Source organism: Ptiloglossa arizonensis, chromosome 3 (genome assembly GCF_051014685.1).
Source record: "Ptiloglossa arizonensis isolate GNS036 chromosome 3, iyPtiAriz1_principal, whole genome shotgun sequence".
In the NCBI taxonomy this organism is placed as follows: domain Eukaryota; kingdom Metazoa; phylum Arthropoda; class Insecta; order Hymenoptera; family Colletidae; genus Ptiloglossa; species Ptiloglossa arizonensis.
In genome coordinates this window covers 4,606,222-4,623,512 of record NC_135050.1, presented here as the reverse complement: position 1 = coordinate 4,623,512, position 17,291 = coordinate 4,606,222, and the positions used below count along the sequence as shown (strand labels likewise).

The window sequence follows — 17,291 nt, the reverse complement described above, 5'->3', positions numbered from 1 at the left end:
GACCCCCGACTTTGATTTACTCTTTGTAAGTTTTACTTGTATTGTGTTAAGTTTCGATAAACGGTGTTATTGTGTACATTTTGTACAATTTCATACCTCCCTATTCATCGGTCGCATAAGATTAATTTGACGCGTGATACGTGTCAATTATTACGTTGGTCAGAACACATTTGATCCAATCGAGCCGGATCTACCTAATCATGTAATACAAATGGTCAAATAAACTCGGATTTGACACGAAACATGTATAATATAACTTCCCAGCCTTAAAAGTGTAATAAAAAGAGAGGCCCTAAAACCAAATGAAACAGATACGGAAAGATACACGGGGTTTGCTACGAACATTCTCCACGTCAGTTTCTTGTGGTTCCTTAACCAAGTACAGGTGGTAAAACCAATGTTGTATTATACGAAAATATCAATAAAATGAACTAGCTGTGAATTCTTGAATAATCAAAATCTTGAATGACCAAGTACCTTTTCGGATGACGCATTGTATTATTCCCTTTCCAATTTTATGATATCGAACTTGGACGGCTATAACAACATTACGTATTCGTAAATACGCTTAATTAGTAATGTTTTCAGCTTATTATTAAAATTAAGCATCGTCTACATTATTTATAAAACAATGGAATAATAATTAGTAATAGAATTCAAAGTATCGGTATTAACGTAATAGCGCAAACTAATTTTTATGTCTGCCGTTATATGTGCAGAGTTAAAGAATCAATGATACAGAATTTTAATCGAAACAAGTGTTGTTCATTTAAAGCGTTAGAGTTTGAAAGGTTTTCTCCTTTACCGAAATATGATGCTACACTTGAAGCCACCGAAGTCTCGAACGAAATTTATGATCTCTCTCAAATAGACGACTTATAACGAGACAATACTGTGACATAGTTTTACAGCGGATTAAACGCGAAGGTTTCCTTCCTAGTCCAATAAAAACAGTAACCATTTCTTTACATGTGTCCTTGAAATACTCTTACCTGTTATTCGACAAAAGCATTTTAAAGGCTTATTTCTTCTAAAAAAAATCAACTATTAAACCTATAACGTAAACGCAAATACATACATAGCTAACTAGTTAATTAACCTTAGCAAACGGGTTTAAGTCTCGTTTCATGATCACACTAGCCAAAATAGTAATTTCTCGCGCGCTACATACCGCTATGTTACGAAAGAAATAACTTTCTGAGTAATATATACTATAGTAGTTGCCATGTAAACTCCATATTAATTTACAACATATATCCATTATAATCGCTAATAATTTTTACTTATCATGAGAACATGAGCTAAAGATGAATTCATCGTTCACAAAGAATGATCAATAATTAATATTATTCATTTAATTTAACGATTATATAATAAATATTACAAAATTATCTGTTCGAGCAAAACTAGACAGAATTTTACATAAATTGTGTACACAGGTCACATAAACCATTACCTGTGTATGTAGTATTATATACTCGTAGTAAGAATATTTATTCGTTAAGCGCTCAGTTTGACCTCCACGTGGAGAGATCGAAGCTCTTCCCTATTTCTGATACACTCCTGCCTTGCAAAAGCAAGAACGAGCTGGACTAAAAGCGAATGAGGGATGGTACGAAACAAATGAAGCATCGATACTTTGTCTCGCTCTGTCTTTCGAACACCTAATACTCCGTCCTTCGCATGTATTGTTTTGTCTGTCACGTATCGTTGCTCCCTAGCTTTCAGCCCCTCTGACTTGCACTCGTTCCATTTCAATTTTGTTTTCGGTAAAAAAAAAGAAACCAAACGAGAATTGACGTAATCGTATCTCCTTTGTTCAGAAGATACTCGTCTTTTTCTTTTGGATCAAAAATATCGATTTTTAGTTTATATTTTCTGTAAGTATATAGTATCTGGAATATACGTATGAAATATTATAACGGAATTCGAAACACGAACGAAGTTACCGAGGTTTGAAGCAGACTGTGCGCAGGTAGAAAATGGCCTGCCTTTGAAGCGTATACAGTCGCGTCGGTATTTACGCTGACAGCTGCAAACTTCAAGAATGCCTTGTACTTTTCTGCTATGTTGCTGTTCTTGCATGACTTAAGAACCTCTTATTTTCTGTTTACACCAAAAATAATGCCTTAATTGTCTGCGGAGAACAACAGCGAAAACATTGTAAAGGACAAAATTACCGTACATTTAAAGAATTTTTGTCAAATACTGATAGGACAGAAATTAAGTTGGCTCAATAAAAATTGTTTCTTATGAATAATACAACATCCTTTAAATGTTTTTTAATTATATTGGAAGACATTATTTGTAGAATATTTTAACAATTTTTTTTTCGTGGCGACAAGTTCTTGTTATTTGTAACGTGCCGAAAACTATGCTCCTCCAAGCATTCGAGGAAATACACGTTTTGAAAAGAAGAATAAAAGGAAAAAGTTTGCAACAAATCACACATAAGTTTAGTATATTTAAAGAAGTAGTTAAGAAGATATGCTACAAATTACAAAAAAAAAAAAGATAAATCTGAAAACTTGGTGAGATCGGGTAGAAAACGGAAAACAAGTGTTCGCGAAGATCGGTTATTCGCTAAAGAAGTAAAAAAATATGTTCGTTATTGCAAAACAAATAAAAAAAACGACTTTGTCTACCAATATCGATAACACAAATTAAATTTCACATTTATGAGAGCAATGCTTATGGACAAATAACTGGGAAAAGGCTAAAAAACATTACAATAAATCGATTTCATTTTTGAAAAAGGGCGACTCTTTCAAACAGATGTAAAAGCAACCATTGTCAAATACGGTGTTTGAAATATAATGATATGAGGTTATTTTAATGACATATAAGTAGACAATTTAACTATTACCGATAGAAGACTGCTATTAAGTATATTGAATTATTAAATGACAATTTATCTCAATCAATTGAAAAATTTTAAATCGACAGGATCTACATGTTTTAACATGATGACGACCCGAAGCACACAGCAAGAATAGTTACAAGTTTTTCGAAAAAAATAGTGTTTTCAAACTCCCTTAACCACCTCACAGTCCGGACTTAAATTCTATTTTATTTTTATAAATATTTTTTTATTTTTATATTATATTTTTATTTTGCTTTTTTTTTATTTTTTTTCTTAGAATATCTCGGATAGAATGCAACGTAAACACATAAAAAACATACACATTTTCGACAACATGAACATTTTATACATGCTAATGCATTGTACGAGGACGACAAAGTACGAAGGAGTGAAACAGAATGTCTATCGGCAACTTTTAATCATATTTCTCAAAGTATTGGTAATTAAAGATTACAGTGACTAGTCAACGGAGACTCCAAACTTTACCACACAAGAAATTCCTGGTATATACGATATAATTTGGACATACGGAATACAGCTATGAAGCATGGCTACAATGTCAAATGTAACGTAAAATGAAACGTACACAGTCAATTTGTTTGAGACAAATTGTAAATACTCTATGGTATATGCGGAATAAAGAAATAAGCGAATACCTTTACTTCAGAAGGAAATTACTCGAGTTGTTAAAAAACAGAAGGAACAAATAAATGCACACATCAATCGAACAACATCGATATGCTATAAACCAATTTTCAGAAGACTGAAAAGAAATTACATCACAGGTCTCGCTATATAACGTACCAATCGCAACTACAAATATTCACTAATTTTCAATTAATGCTCCTTACACACTGGTGTAATGAGCCGTATACTATTGTAAATTTAACTACACATATTTCTTATTGTCATGCCAACAGATTGTAAATAGTATAAAATAGAGTAAAAAAAAATATTTAAGTATCTAAATAATTTAGAATTCAATTCGGATAACTTATATTAATCGTGTATTTATATTTCTTTTATATTTTTCAGTCACATTTTGTAATCGACATTTTATGTATTATACAATAGTTTTTTCTTTACCTAGTCTGTCTTTCCCAAAAATATGACATTGAATTTTATCATAAAAAATTAATTATTATTTAGAAAAAATGAACATAAAAGTGTTTTGAATTTTAATCCTAAAATTTCTTTTTTTTTTGTTTTATAACAGTTATCACTTTCCTTCACCAATTTATTATAAATAGTCATATTATATGACACAAAATAAATTTATGTTGAAAAAAATCAAAATAAGGATGTTTTTAATTTTAGTTACAACGCTGATGGTGAAACCACTATAGTGGCGGGAAACTCAACGATGAGAATGTTGCTTATATGGGCGACCGAAATGAATTTGTGCGTCCATCATTAAAATGTAAAGACGGCCTTTTTCAAAGGGAATCTCAAGGAAGAAGTCATCACAAAACAGCCTGAAAGCTTCTTTCAAACAGGACAGGAAAATTTAATTTGTCGTTTAAAAAAAGCAATTTATGGCTTAAAATGTGCATCTTGAATATATAATAATGAAATTAACTCAACAATGATCAACATTGAATTCGCGAGAGGCAAGATTAAACCTTGCGTGTATTACAAGGTGACTGATAAAGCTATTGTAACCTGTGTACTTTACGTAGATAATTGCATAATTTTCTTCAACAACGAGGCAGATAAAAAAAAAATAAGGAAGATTTTGTTTAAAAAATTCAATATGAGAGATCTTGGTAAGTTAAGAGAATTTCTTGGAATGCGAGTAACTCGAGATAAGCAAAAAATGCTGATAAGCTAAAAAAGCACTACATGAAAAACATCTTAGAAAAATTTGGAATGGCAAAGTGCAGACCAGTAAACAACCCATTGGATCTCAATGTGAAACTAAAGAGGCCAAAGGGTAATGAGGATGTTATCTCATCCAACCTGCCGTATCAACAGCTGGTGAGATACATTATGTATCTAGCTGTATGCACCTGACCGGACATTGCACATGCAGCGAGCGTACTTGGTCAATTCAGCTCATATTACAGCCACTAACATTGGATACAAGCAAAGAGGATTCTTCGATACTTAAGGTGGACAACTCATTTTTTGCTGGTTTATAAAAAGAGAATGTTTAAATTTGCAGATTTTGCAGCTGCAGATCATGCAACCGATTGGAATGACCGACACTCATATACCGAGTTCATTTTCCTACTGGAGAGGGCAGCAGTCAGTTGGGAGTTATGGAAACAATGATCTGTTGTTCTCTTAAGTACAGAAGCAGAGCATATGACGCTAGCCGAAGAGACAAAAAAATATTTAAATATCCAAATAATTTAGAAAATTATTTGGAAAACTTATATGCCAAGAGAGGTAACATACTTAAACGAATTATTTGAAAAACTGACGAAGCATTATCATGGACCAAAGCTTTATATAAGTAAATCGAAACATAAATCTTGTAACACAAATATAGGAATTGAATAGGATAAAGTATAATATTGGACTGGGTAATATGTAAAACATTGTAGATACATTTGAACTGTAAAATATATAGGGGCGTCAGATTAGAAGAGGGTATTGAGCTTTGTAATCTCCCACCTATACCCGGCGGCCATATTGATATTTATGTATCAGGGTAAGAGTGACGCAGCCAACGAATTTTCTATTAAACTTTATTCTCTTCCGTTTCAAGTATTTTCCAAAAACACATGTTTTTCACAGTGCTTCAGTAATTTCATCTTCCCCTTACGATCCAATTAATTAAGTCGCAGCACATTTGCAATAGGAAAGTCTCGTCAATTCATTAATGCTACGCTCACGAAGATATAATAAAAATAAGAAAATTAATATTTTGCACGAGTGCTTGACACACTAATACTCGCACAACCTCGTAAATTAAAGATTAGGCTAATATTTCTAGATTTAGCGAATTGTTTGTAGAAACTATGATTTCGGTGAATAAATGCTGTGTACAAAGAATTTAGCAATTCAACTAATCAGATCACATGTGTCAAAACATATAACCATAGGATTACTTCATTTGCTCAGTTTATAAATCAAAAACTATTCGAAACTCTCCTTGACTGAAAAAACACCATTACAAGGGTCAAGTAAGCCTAAAACAGCACTAAATTACAGTTACAATTCAAAAAATAAAAATAAAGAATCTAGTTCAAAATGTGCTATGTGAAAACATAATTGGTAAATACACACAAGTATGTGTGTTAAGAAGTGTGTGAAAAGTGATGTATTATCAGATTAATTAATTTTATTTAAGTAAACATACTTATTTTATTATGTACACATAGATTGAATTATTTCAAACATAATTTCTAATCATCCTATTTTGTATTTTGTACATTTTATACTAAATTATGTACCCAAAATTATTTTTGGTTAATAATATACTGTTCACGTATTAAACGAACTTTCAAGTCCAATTTTAGACGAGTTTTATTCTCTAATGAATTGATGTCAGAAATGATACAAGAACCGAAAAAACAACAATTATAAAACCATTATAAAATCGATAAATGTATGATATCTTCGCTTTTTCTTTGTATAATTGTTGCGCCAAGAACCTTTATTCAGGGTGACCCATTTAAATTAACACAACAAAATATATTATAGACAACTAATTAAAAAAAGGTAGAACATATCTTTCATGATTTTGAGATGGGATTCAAATGACATTACTAATTTTTTAATGCGTGAACATTTTTAAGATCATTTCGAAGTCAATTTATTTTTTTTTTAACTTTTTTTTTAACTAGAATAGGATTCCGAAATAACAAAGATTTATAATAAAAAAAAAACAGTTGACCTGGAAATGATCTTGAAAACGGGCCCGCACAAAAATAACTAATGTTATTTGTAATTTCCTTTCAAAATTATTACAGACACATTCCATCTTTTTTGTTTAGTTAGTTATCTACGAGATATTTGCTTGTATCAACTTAAATAGGACACAACTGTATAACTGTTTAAAACAGTTTCCTGAAAATGTTTCAAAAACTGGTTTATGGAATTTAGAAAATGTTCACATACATGTATATTAAAATGTAATTCCATTAATTTTATTGAAATAACCGTCTAGTGTATGAGTGTGTGTATGTGTTTGCGATTTACGCACGTGAATGATAGAAGAAAATATATAAATAACACAAATGTATCAAAAATTTCGACCATTTGTAAAACAGAAGTGCAGAACTTGAAGTTTCTCCGAGAGGAGAATCTCCAAGAGGATTCAAACAGGTGCACCAAATAAGACTTCCATAGTGACTATATACCGCATCAATATTATTTGTCTTCGGAAATTTAAATATTAAATATCTTCTCAATTATTAACTAACACACTGACAGGTTGGAAATATTTATTCCAAAAAAAAATTTCCATTTTACGGTGCACTTGATAAAATGCACGTACGAATGGCCTTGCAAAATTAGATGAATAGACAGGAAATAATCTTTATTCAAAGATTTGCAGCAATGAAGTCAGTTTACAAAATTCTTTTCAGAAAAGAATTGCTCGAGTGATTGGAATCAGAATAATAATGAAAATTACAATCCACATGCCACGTGGCATAAAAATCGTAAAAATGACTACAAATATTGTCACATGAATTTTTAGAATTAATAATATTACTTAACTAAATACAGTTATTTGAATAACCTAATATATCGACGTTCTATCATTCGGACGTATTATCCGCATAACGTTTCGTAGCAATGTTTACATACATGATACAATGTATTTAGATATACATAGATATTTTCCTGTGTTCGGTCAGTTAAATGTAATAGTATCAATTCAGTCTGAAGCCGATAGAGAACGGTATGAACGGTCAGAATGGCAAGTAAACAAAAACGTGTAGTTTTAACTGTTGGAGAGAAATATAAAATAATTAAAGATCTTGAAAATGATGAGAGTGCAACGAAATTAGCAATAATACATGGTGTTAGGAAGTCTACAATCATGGATATTATACGTGTGCTCGTACCAATAGGAAAAGCTCAACGAATCCGAAAAATGTAGATGATACTATCTTCCAATGGTTTTATCAATAAAAAGACAAAGGTATACCGATATTTAGACCCCTGTTACGTGAAAAAGCTCCAAAGTTCAATGATAGATTAAATAGAAAAGATATAACATGTATTTAAAGCAAGTAATGATTGGTTAGTAAAATTCAAAGCACGTCATGATATTCGACAGTTGGATACCTGCGGAGAAAAACTCTCAGCGGATAATATCGCTGCAAGAACTTTTAGAGCAGACTTTAATAAATGTTTAAACAACAAAGAATATGCATTGACAAATATATACAATGATAATGAAACAGGTTTAATTTGGAAGGCACTAGCACAAAAAACGTTAGTTTCTCGTCGTGAAAGATCGTCTCCAGGCCGTAAAATTAGTAAAGAACCCATTACTGCACTTCTTTGTGAGAATAAAATTTTTAAATTTATGAAACTTAACGGTTAAAAAGATATGGGACCCTTAGATGTTGAAAGAAACTGTCAATTCTGTTATTTTCTACGTAAATGAATGAAGTTCAATGCAAAAAAAATGATAGTTCTCTTATTCAAAAATTCCACTATTTGGCCACTTTCGCCTCTCAGTTAGTACTAGGTTAGATACAGGGGTCTCTACTGTATCATGGCGACTACTGATTTACCAGTACTAGGAAAAGCAAGAACCCAAGTGTGTAAATACTGGACAGAAACAACCACTTCACACCAGTGGTTGATAAAGGATAAAGTCGAATAGAAGAATCAAACGTGTTCTTGAGTCAAATTCGACTTACTATGAATATTCGATACTTTATAAAAAAAAAAAACAATTTTTAACAAGTTTCTGCATCTCAACTTGGGAGGTAGGGCAAAAATTTGAAAATCACGTTTCATACAAATTTTTTAAGAAAATAAAATTATTTCGATTACCGTGAGACATATTACGAAAGTTTTTCAGATTTTTTAATTGAAAATCCAAATTGTGAAAAATAAAAAACGCAAAGATATGCTGCAAAATGCCGGTTTTTTATTAAAACAGTAAGTATATATTATCGTTACAATTATCCTTCATTTTTTAAATATATTTTAATTAAGAACACTATAGTATAGTAACCCTACTGCGTTCCTCGCGTCTCTTTCGATCCATCGCGTCTTTATAATATATTATTTTTTTATAATTAAAACTATTATGATAGATGCTATTAAACACTCCAATTTTTATTTCAATCAGTGAAAATCATATTTGGGTCAAAAGAAGGTACTGTTATGTAAACCTTTTACAATTTGCACAACAAACGGTGACGTTGTTGAGATGCTTGGTCCTTTTTAGGCTAATCACAATGACGCAAATATCGTGAAAATTGTCATACAAGACCCAAATGGATCGCAGACCCTTTGAAAACCTACAGATACTTATATCGTCGATCAAGGCTTTTACAAGGTAAAGTCTTATTTGGCAAAAGACTGTTACAGAGTGATCATGCATGCGGGTTAAGGTAGTTAAAAAGCAAGTTCAATAAACTGATCACTGCAGAATCAAATGCATCTTGCCATGCTACAAAAGTATACTAAATAGTGGAGGCTATACAGGGCAACATAGAACAAAAGTATCAACTTCTTTACCACTAAATAGACAATAAATTACTCCCAAAAGTCAGGTTCTAAATAATACATTCAAGAAACGTTTAAATTCAGACATAGAACTTTGTGACGACATGATGAGAAGTGTCGTCATAAAAAAAGCATTGAAAATTTATTATTGGTACAAGTTGAAAATCGATATAGAAATAAATGAAAATTCTATCTCTTAAATGACTATCAGCTTCCGAACTTTTTGATTTGTTCTATTTACCTGTTTCTATTAATTATCCGAAGCAATATCATATTTAGAGGAACTAATCTATGAAAACAACGACATTAATATTCGTTGTATTACTAAATTCGAAGTAAAATAGCACCGTATCAATAACAAAACCTAAAGATTCCTGTACTGAATGTTGCACTTTATTCATAAAGTCTCTTAGTAATGGATGAATTTACAATTTACAATTGAATTTACTGTTGTATTTACTGTTTACATTTTTTACTACTCCCATGTTACTTAGGATTCCAAGTAACTACGTACAACGTTTAATGCAGGAATAACGTCACAAGATATGAAACAAAGGCTCGTGATAGCATATGCTACAATCAATTCAAAAATGATAACAAGTGTACGGACTTGAGTAATTCGATGATTTGCAATGTTACTGTTGATACGAACGAACAACAGTTTGAGCATCTATTACAATGTAAGAATCGTTGTTTTGTTTCTTTATTTAATATCGAAAAACCTGTCAGAGATCATTAAAATTGTCTAAACATCTACTATTCTACGGAAAATGAAAAATTACAGCATGCCACTTAAAGGAATAGAGGTGACCTTGAAATCTCGGAAAACTCTTAGAAAATATCTACAAAAAGTTATTACTAACATGTTGTGACCCCCTTCGTACCAGATAACTTTCGTGAATAAAGTTTTTCCATATACTTGAAAATAGCCGAAATATGCAATGAGATCAAAATTATTGGCCCACCCAGTATATTGATAGATTATTCCAGAATTAAACATTATTGTTGCTAATATGCGAATAGTAATCGTCTCGTCGTGTTGTTCATACGCAGCAGCAATAATTAATTACTTATCAAATCTTTTAAAAATTGTAAAAACTACAAAAACATTTATCAAAATTTTCATAATCAACGAAGATTGCGATAAAAATTAAAAACATTACATACGATTTTTGTTGCAAAACAGATCAAAGATGGCACAAAATACTCATTCGATAAAGAATATACTGGGTTGTTCAATAAGTTTTGTCGTTTTTTTCCATTGTAAAAAAATACTATAACACTTCAACTTTGAACAACTGTAAATATACGAATAAGTCGAGAGATTTACATGAAACTTCACACATGTTCATCAAACAGAAGTACCATGTTTAGAAAAATAAAACGACGAACCTAATAGCTTCATTTTTTATCGTACGACAAAATTTATTCAGCAACCTATTACGAAATTTGAATGTATAAGTTACTCCAACGCGTAGAGTGACGAACAAAAATCAGTTTTTAATTTTTTTTTAACTACGGTGCACCAAACCAAAAGATCGAACAAAAATTGAGGATAAATGTAACAACAAAATATACTTACTGTAAAAGTATAATCATAGTTCCACGGCCGCTTCGATACGAAATTGGCATTTTTCAGCATTTTTTTTTCTTTTTTTTCATAACTCAGATTCCGATTTAAAAAATCTAATAAAGTACCGTAATATCTACTTCTGTAACTGAAATACTAGATTCTTTACCAAATTTTTTGCAAGCGATAAAATAAGAGAAACTGAACAAAAAGTGATTTTAATTTTCTCCCTATGATACCCTCCAACGTGAGACAAGGAATTAAAACTTGGCACTCATTTTTTCTGTTTTTAATAAATTATTCAATAACCCATCGCACATTAAATTTAATTTAGAGGTACTTTTTCTTCCTCTATTCTGCTATACAATTTTATTCCAGATAACGATCAACGATGCCAATTTAAAAAAGAATAATCATTAATTGCTTATGACAATTACCGATTAATATGGTTAATTTCCAGTAGCGATGAGTCGAAAAATCGAAAATTTTTTTTTTAGATATTTAACAAATTTAACGATTGAAGATTGTGGTATATTTTCCAAAGCATGTCGGATAATTCGAAAACACAATCCAGCAGAGTCGTGCATGACTGGATAACGAGTAATAAATGAGAATAACGAATAACGATTTATGCAGATTACAATTTATCTAGATAAACCTTTATTCACTGATCATCAAGCAACGATGAGCAATTGATTTTAACCATCGATTGACGTTAATCGCAAATTAATTCTGACGACTAAATTGTTACTCGCATAGGTTAATCGATTAAATAATTATTTGAAAAAATTAGTAAAATGATGCCCCCTTGAAACTTAGCACTTTACAAATTATATTACAACTCCATGTATGGCGCAAGAACAACCGACTAATGGTATATTGAAAAATGAAGTATCTTTTCAGAAATCATTGAAATTTAAACTTCAATCGCATTCTTCTCATGTACCATGTCTTTTTACCTGGTTGATAGCGTAACTCAATATCAAAATGTCGGGAGACCCTCAGATTTTGCCTGATTGTGTAAAAATAATGGTGGGTCTGGTTTAAAATTATATCGACTTTTTGATCTCAGTAAAACTATTATGAAGACATTCGGTTAACCAGCCCACGTTGTTTATTCGGGAAACTTGTTTCTTACCAACACCTGGTTTAAATCGAACAAGATTTGGCAAAATTTTCTTCTATATAAATTATCTTAAAAGTCTATAGTGTTATATTTACATAAAAATATTGATTAAAATTAATTTGCCGTTTTCTGAACTTTCATACCAGTCGAATCCGTTAAACATCGGCACATTATTTGAGATTCTCTTCGTGTCTTTGTAATCGTCGATCAGAGCAAATTCATAATTTTATGAAATTTTGTACCAAAAGGACGAGTGTTCTACAGTATTAACCTCTTCAAAGATAAATTATTCTTTTTAAAATACACGAAACTGATATTAAGCCGTGTGACATTCATTAATCTCGCGACGATAGTGTCGCATTATATATTCGCATTGAGAAATTTATTTGCGAATTATTATTTACAAGTTTAGTGGTTACTTCTACGTCGTAACGTTTAAAGTTAAAAACTAACCAAAGACATAAATATGTGCAAGTATTCCTGAAGAGGTTAAAATATTTAAGGATTCCGGGAAAAATACTGATTGAAACTGTCTTTCTTATTCCTAATTTACTGTAAAAACATTTGTATAAAAATGTCAAATTTTGTTCTGTAATTGTATAGGACGTAGACTGCGTTTCTTGTTTACGCAACTTATACAATAAGTAGCAAAATACTGGACAATTGCTACAATGAACACATAATAAACTCCTTTTGATCTGAAATGTTTTTCAACGGATGTGCATTTACATATATTGAAAATATTTATCCGTGTTCATTTTAGAGGAAGAAACACTGTATTCCATTACTTATTCTTACGCTACTACGCAAAAGAATCGTTTCAATTTGTAGAATTGTAAATGGAATTGCCATCTACGAAACATGGATTTTCTTCTGGGATTCGAATTTCGAAAAAACTGAAGGTATATAAGAAACGGCAATTTTAACGTAGAAGCATTTGTAAAACACAAATTCGCCGTTAATGACGTTTGTTTTATTAACTTTAATGCGATGAAATCAATTCGCAGTTTATAAAAAAAGGTCAATGTGTTAGAAAATACCAAACAATTACATAAATGTCTCGTAAAAAAATATATAATTAAGATATTCAAAAGAATATATTCGTACAAGTATAAACGAATTGTATTAACAGTAAAGAAGTATATTACAAAGGGTTAACAAACGCAATCATTTTTCGCTGTATCAGCGTCCAACGAGAACAGTGAGTCGATAAAAATTATGAAGCACGTTTGTCAAGTTTCTGCACGCAAAGTCTTGCAAATGTTGTAACGTACGTACCAAAACATTAAAATAATGCGTTTCTCGTAATTTTGAAATTCGGAATGATTACAGTTGAATAATATCGATGTGTTTTTGCGATCACTCGGTGCACAAAGTTGGCTTAAAGAAACAAGACGCGCGAGATAATATAACTGGAAATGCATTATTTAGATTTCAAACAAACGCGTCAACATGCTCCTACCATAAGATAATATTCAGGAACAAAACTATGTTGTACTTTCACGTTTGCCTTTCTCATCAAGTAAAAAATATGCAATGAGAATAACGCAAGTAACACAAATTAATTTTATGATAAAACGAGGTACATTTGCTGTCGTTAAACATCGAATGAAATTATATACAATAAACGTCTCTAGACTGAGAATTTTATATCTATTGCACTTTAGGTTTGAACCAAAAATATTCGACATACTGACTCAAACGAATGTGTATACACGCGATAACAATTTCTTAATGTACTTATTATTACGCCGTAATAAGTTTATAAAAACATGTTTCTGACGTGAAATGCAATCTGTTACAGTAACAATTAACAATAAACAGATTGATATGTTATTTTCAGGTAGTAATAGTGTAATACCGAGGAACTCGTTACTTACGTGCGGTTCCGGTCCGACAACACGCAACTATCGAATCCGTGTCTCTATCGAGTTTCTCCTCCAGGAATTTCTCGAGTTCGGTTCGCGCTAGAACGGACCCCAACGCCAACGGACGAGAGCGATCGAAAGGGCGGACCTCCCGGCTACCTGTGTACGTGGCCGACAGACGATCAGTCATCACTCTGGTGTATGAAAAACGTAATTTTTTATAATTTTTATTTTATCCCAATAAGAGGATCTTTAACGGGCTCGCGAGACTGATAACGTGCTCTCCTATTGCAATGCTCTTGTACAACGTTTGCAAATCGAAAGAGGATTTTTAAAGAAATAGCGGTTCACGTAGGAATCTCGTTGATTTTATACGTATCACCACTCTTTCGAAAGGGAATTTTTAATTATTATTTCTACAACGAGCGTATTTATCTTCGTTTTCCTATTTTCCAATACAATTGTTTCCCCTACTTGTCAAATTCGTACAAATAGGTTAATAGACACAATGTAAAGCGAACTTCATTTTCAGGGAACACAATAATACGGTATTATACACTGCGATAGAAATAATAATCCCGATTTTCAAAAAAAATCTTCCCCAATAAGAGTGGTGACATTTTCCACCTAAATCCAATATTTCTTTAGAAACATTGTAAAATTTGCAAATATTGTACGAAAATATTGGTAATTTAATAGAGTACATTATTATCTGATTGAAAATAGTCCGACTGAGAAAAATAGGCCATTGAAGACCCTCTCATTAAAATAAACGAATAATTATAAAAGTTTAATGTTTCATACATCGAAGTGAAGTCTGCAGGCTCCAAACGTAATGTGCAGGTGGCCTGGAGGGTCGCGCAGTCAAATCAGTTCCAAGAAGTGGTGGGGGTAATTCACGGGCAACTGAGTCCGTTCGACACGCAATTAACGAGTTCCTACTGTACAAAGAAAGCAGCTTTGTACCATTCATACAATTAAGGACAGTCTACACGCACTATAATGTATTTGGTATGTTTCGTACAAAACTAACGGTTTTCGATTTCATAACTAAACTTTAAATTAATTTTAAATCGTTTTAGTAGAAAATAATACAAATATACGATGACGTTACGATCGATCAAGTATCGGTGTATTAAAACTTATAATTCAAACTAATAATGTTTGCCGTATAAAAACTCTACTTGAAACTGCGAGAAAGACATCGGGAAGAAAAACAACTTTAGCTTTAAAATTTACGAAAACACCAGCATATAGATTTATCGATTTCGAGTAATGCAGTTTAAGTAAGATTCAGCGAGAAGACTAAATGCGTTGACGAGAATTACGATCGATTCGAGAAAATGTACACTTTCAAGATAAAATGCTTTGGTGTGAGAATGTACGTTAACGCGTTAAAACAAAATTAAAATGTAAACAAATTAAATCTTGGATAAAATTGCCTCTCGACAAGACAATGACTGAGAACATCCTGCTGCAACACGGATTTTTTAACGTAATTCTTTAAAAAGTCCTGACAGATACCATTGAGCGTTTATACGATAAAATCCGATAGATTTCAAAGCAAAGAAAATGTTGTTTCTTAAAATAATAATCATCCAAGACGTTAAAAATAAAATTAAAGTTAAATCAGGTATTACCGAAATACGTAATTATTCTAAATAGAACCATGTGTTTATCCTGAACGTATGTACAGTACTGTTTTCCTTCTATTAATACTACCAACTAAAAATAATACGTTAAGTATTAAAATCCTATGTATAGATTACAATTCCATGCAGAAAAATGTTTACGAACATAATAAAAAAATACATTAAGAAATGACAGTGGACTACATGACAACTTCTTTCATTCATGTACATTCGAGTAACAAATAATTTTATCCAGCTGCAAACAACACGAGTATAACTAAAATAAAGAACGAAGAATCGAATACATTTTTTAGTCAAAGCATTTCGTAGTAAGAAATTGTTTTGCTTTTGATCCGCATTTCGAAAAAAAAAAAAACAACATAAACTACAGTTCGCAAAAAATTAACTTGTACAATAAAATTATTTAGAATATAATATCGTTTAAAAATATTATCATCGTTTCGCTGTCAAACAATCAATTTTTCTGTTCTATTCCAAACGTTGGAATCTCTATTAAAAATCAAATTAATCTTACACAGTCGTACTGCAGAAAGAACGCAGATCGTTAATTCCACTTTACCCTGTTTTGCACCTTGATGGAACAATTTAAACCGATACAAATAAATTGCCATGGAATTTGATTATGTTTAGATCTATCGTATGCTATTTTATACCTGTATGCTACATCCTATCCTGTTTTCTTTATCCTCGTGTACGCAAATCTGGTTTAATTCACCGTTTCGTCTACGATAACCTTGAATTCAGTATATCCAACGTGGTTAACTTATTTTAATTAGTCTTTGTCGTTCCTCGTGCTCGTTTCTTTCCTTGTGTTATGTGTTTATTTTCACTTTTTTTGTTTATTCTTACATGTTTTCGACAAAAATAAGTGTCCCGGTATAATTTGCATAAAATAAAACGTCTTCGTTCTATACGTTCCCTTTGTTCTATTTTTCAAAAAAGGTACAGTGAAATTGATTGTATCGGGTGACACAATAGATACAAGATCACAAAATCAATAACATCTTTCCGGTTACAATACTATATCGGAATTTACATTTTATCAAGAAAAAATAACGATTTTCATTATTCGGACCAATAATGTCTATTGGTGTGTATTACACCATATTAAAGTAAGAATAGAATCGCGTCGAAAAATAGACGGATCGGATAATCGCATTGTTTTTCTTTTTTCTCTCGTTTGCATTCTTTGATGAAACGCACAAACAATTATAAAATCAATGAGAACAATTTTTCGATCGAATAACAAAGTCAAGGATATCGTTACAAACGGCTCGCGAATAGAATAATACGAGAGAGCAGCTCGCAAATATTCGAATAAAAATGTCTTTACGAAGTTATTACAAAGAAGAAAACTAAAAGATGTCTTGTATAAAAAAATTTAACAGTGAATTTCCCGGAAATAACGCGCTACTTAGGAAACCGATCAGTGTTGAAATCCTTTCACATCCGTTGGTTTCACGCCTCTCTCTCTCTCTCTCTCTCTCTCTCTCTCTCTCTCTCTCTCTCTCTCTCTCTCTCTCTCTCTCTCTCTCTCTCTCTCTCTCTCTCTCTCTCTCTCTCTCTC

The 17,291-nt window shown here is 31.6% G+C and overlaps 2 protein-coding genes across 9 annotated transcripts in view; both read right to left on the bottom strand.

The window, feature by feature from the left end:
* Ppa (F-box and leucine rich repeat protein partner of paired) overlaps positions 1–17,291 on the bottom strand; it is a 68,165-nt gene that overhangs the window by 46,819 nt on the left and 4,055 nt on the right. The window contains exon 2 of one of the 8 annotated variants that reach the window (XM_076305845.1): positions 13,261–15,013. The exons of 6 other annotated variants lie outside the window; for them this stretch is intronic. In XM_076305845.1, the coding sequence (XP_076161960.1) occupies positions 15,000–15,013 (14 nt within the window). In that variant the 3' untranslated portion in view covers positions 13,261–14,999. Of the gene's footprint in view, positions 1–13,260; positions 15,014–17,291 lie in introns of those variants that run through there. One more of the 8 variants, XM_076305846.1, reaches the window with a different exon arrangement.
* On the bottom strand, positions 13,261–17,193 carry LOC143143974 (uncharacterized). Its single transcript, XM_076305875.1, has 2 exons — positions 14,877–17,193; positions 13,261–14,231 (listed from the first exon to the last, which is right to left on the bottom strand). Exons 1-2 carry the CDS (start codon positions 15,043–15,045, stop codon positions 14,077–14,079), a joined length of 324 nt encoding a protein of 107 aa, XP_076161990.1. The 5' UTR covers positions 15,046–17,193; the 3' UTR covers positions 13,261–14,076.

Coding starts and splice junctions, on each gene's coding strand:
- LOC143143974 (XM_076305875.1), bottom strand. CDS start 15,045: ATGAATGGTACAAAGCTGCTTTCTTTGTACAGTAGGAACTCGTTAATT. Junction 14,232..14,876: donor CCTGCAGACTTCACTTCGAT/GTATGAAACATT, acceptor CCACGTACACAG/GTAGCCGGGAGGTCCGCCCT.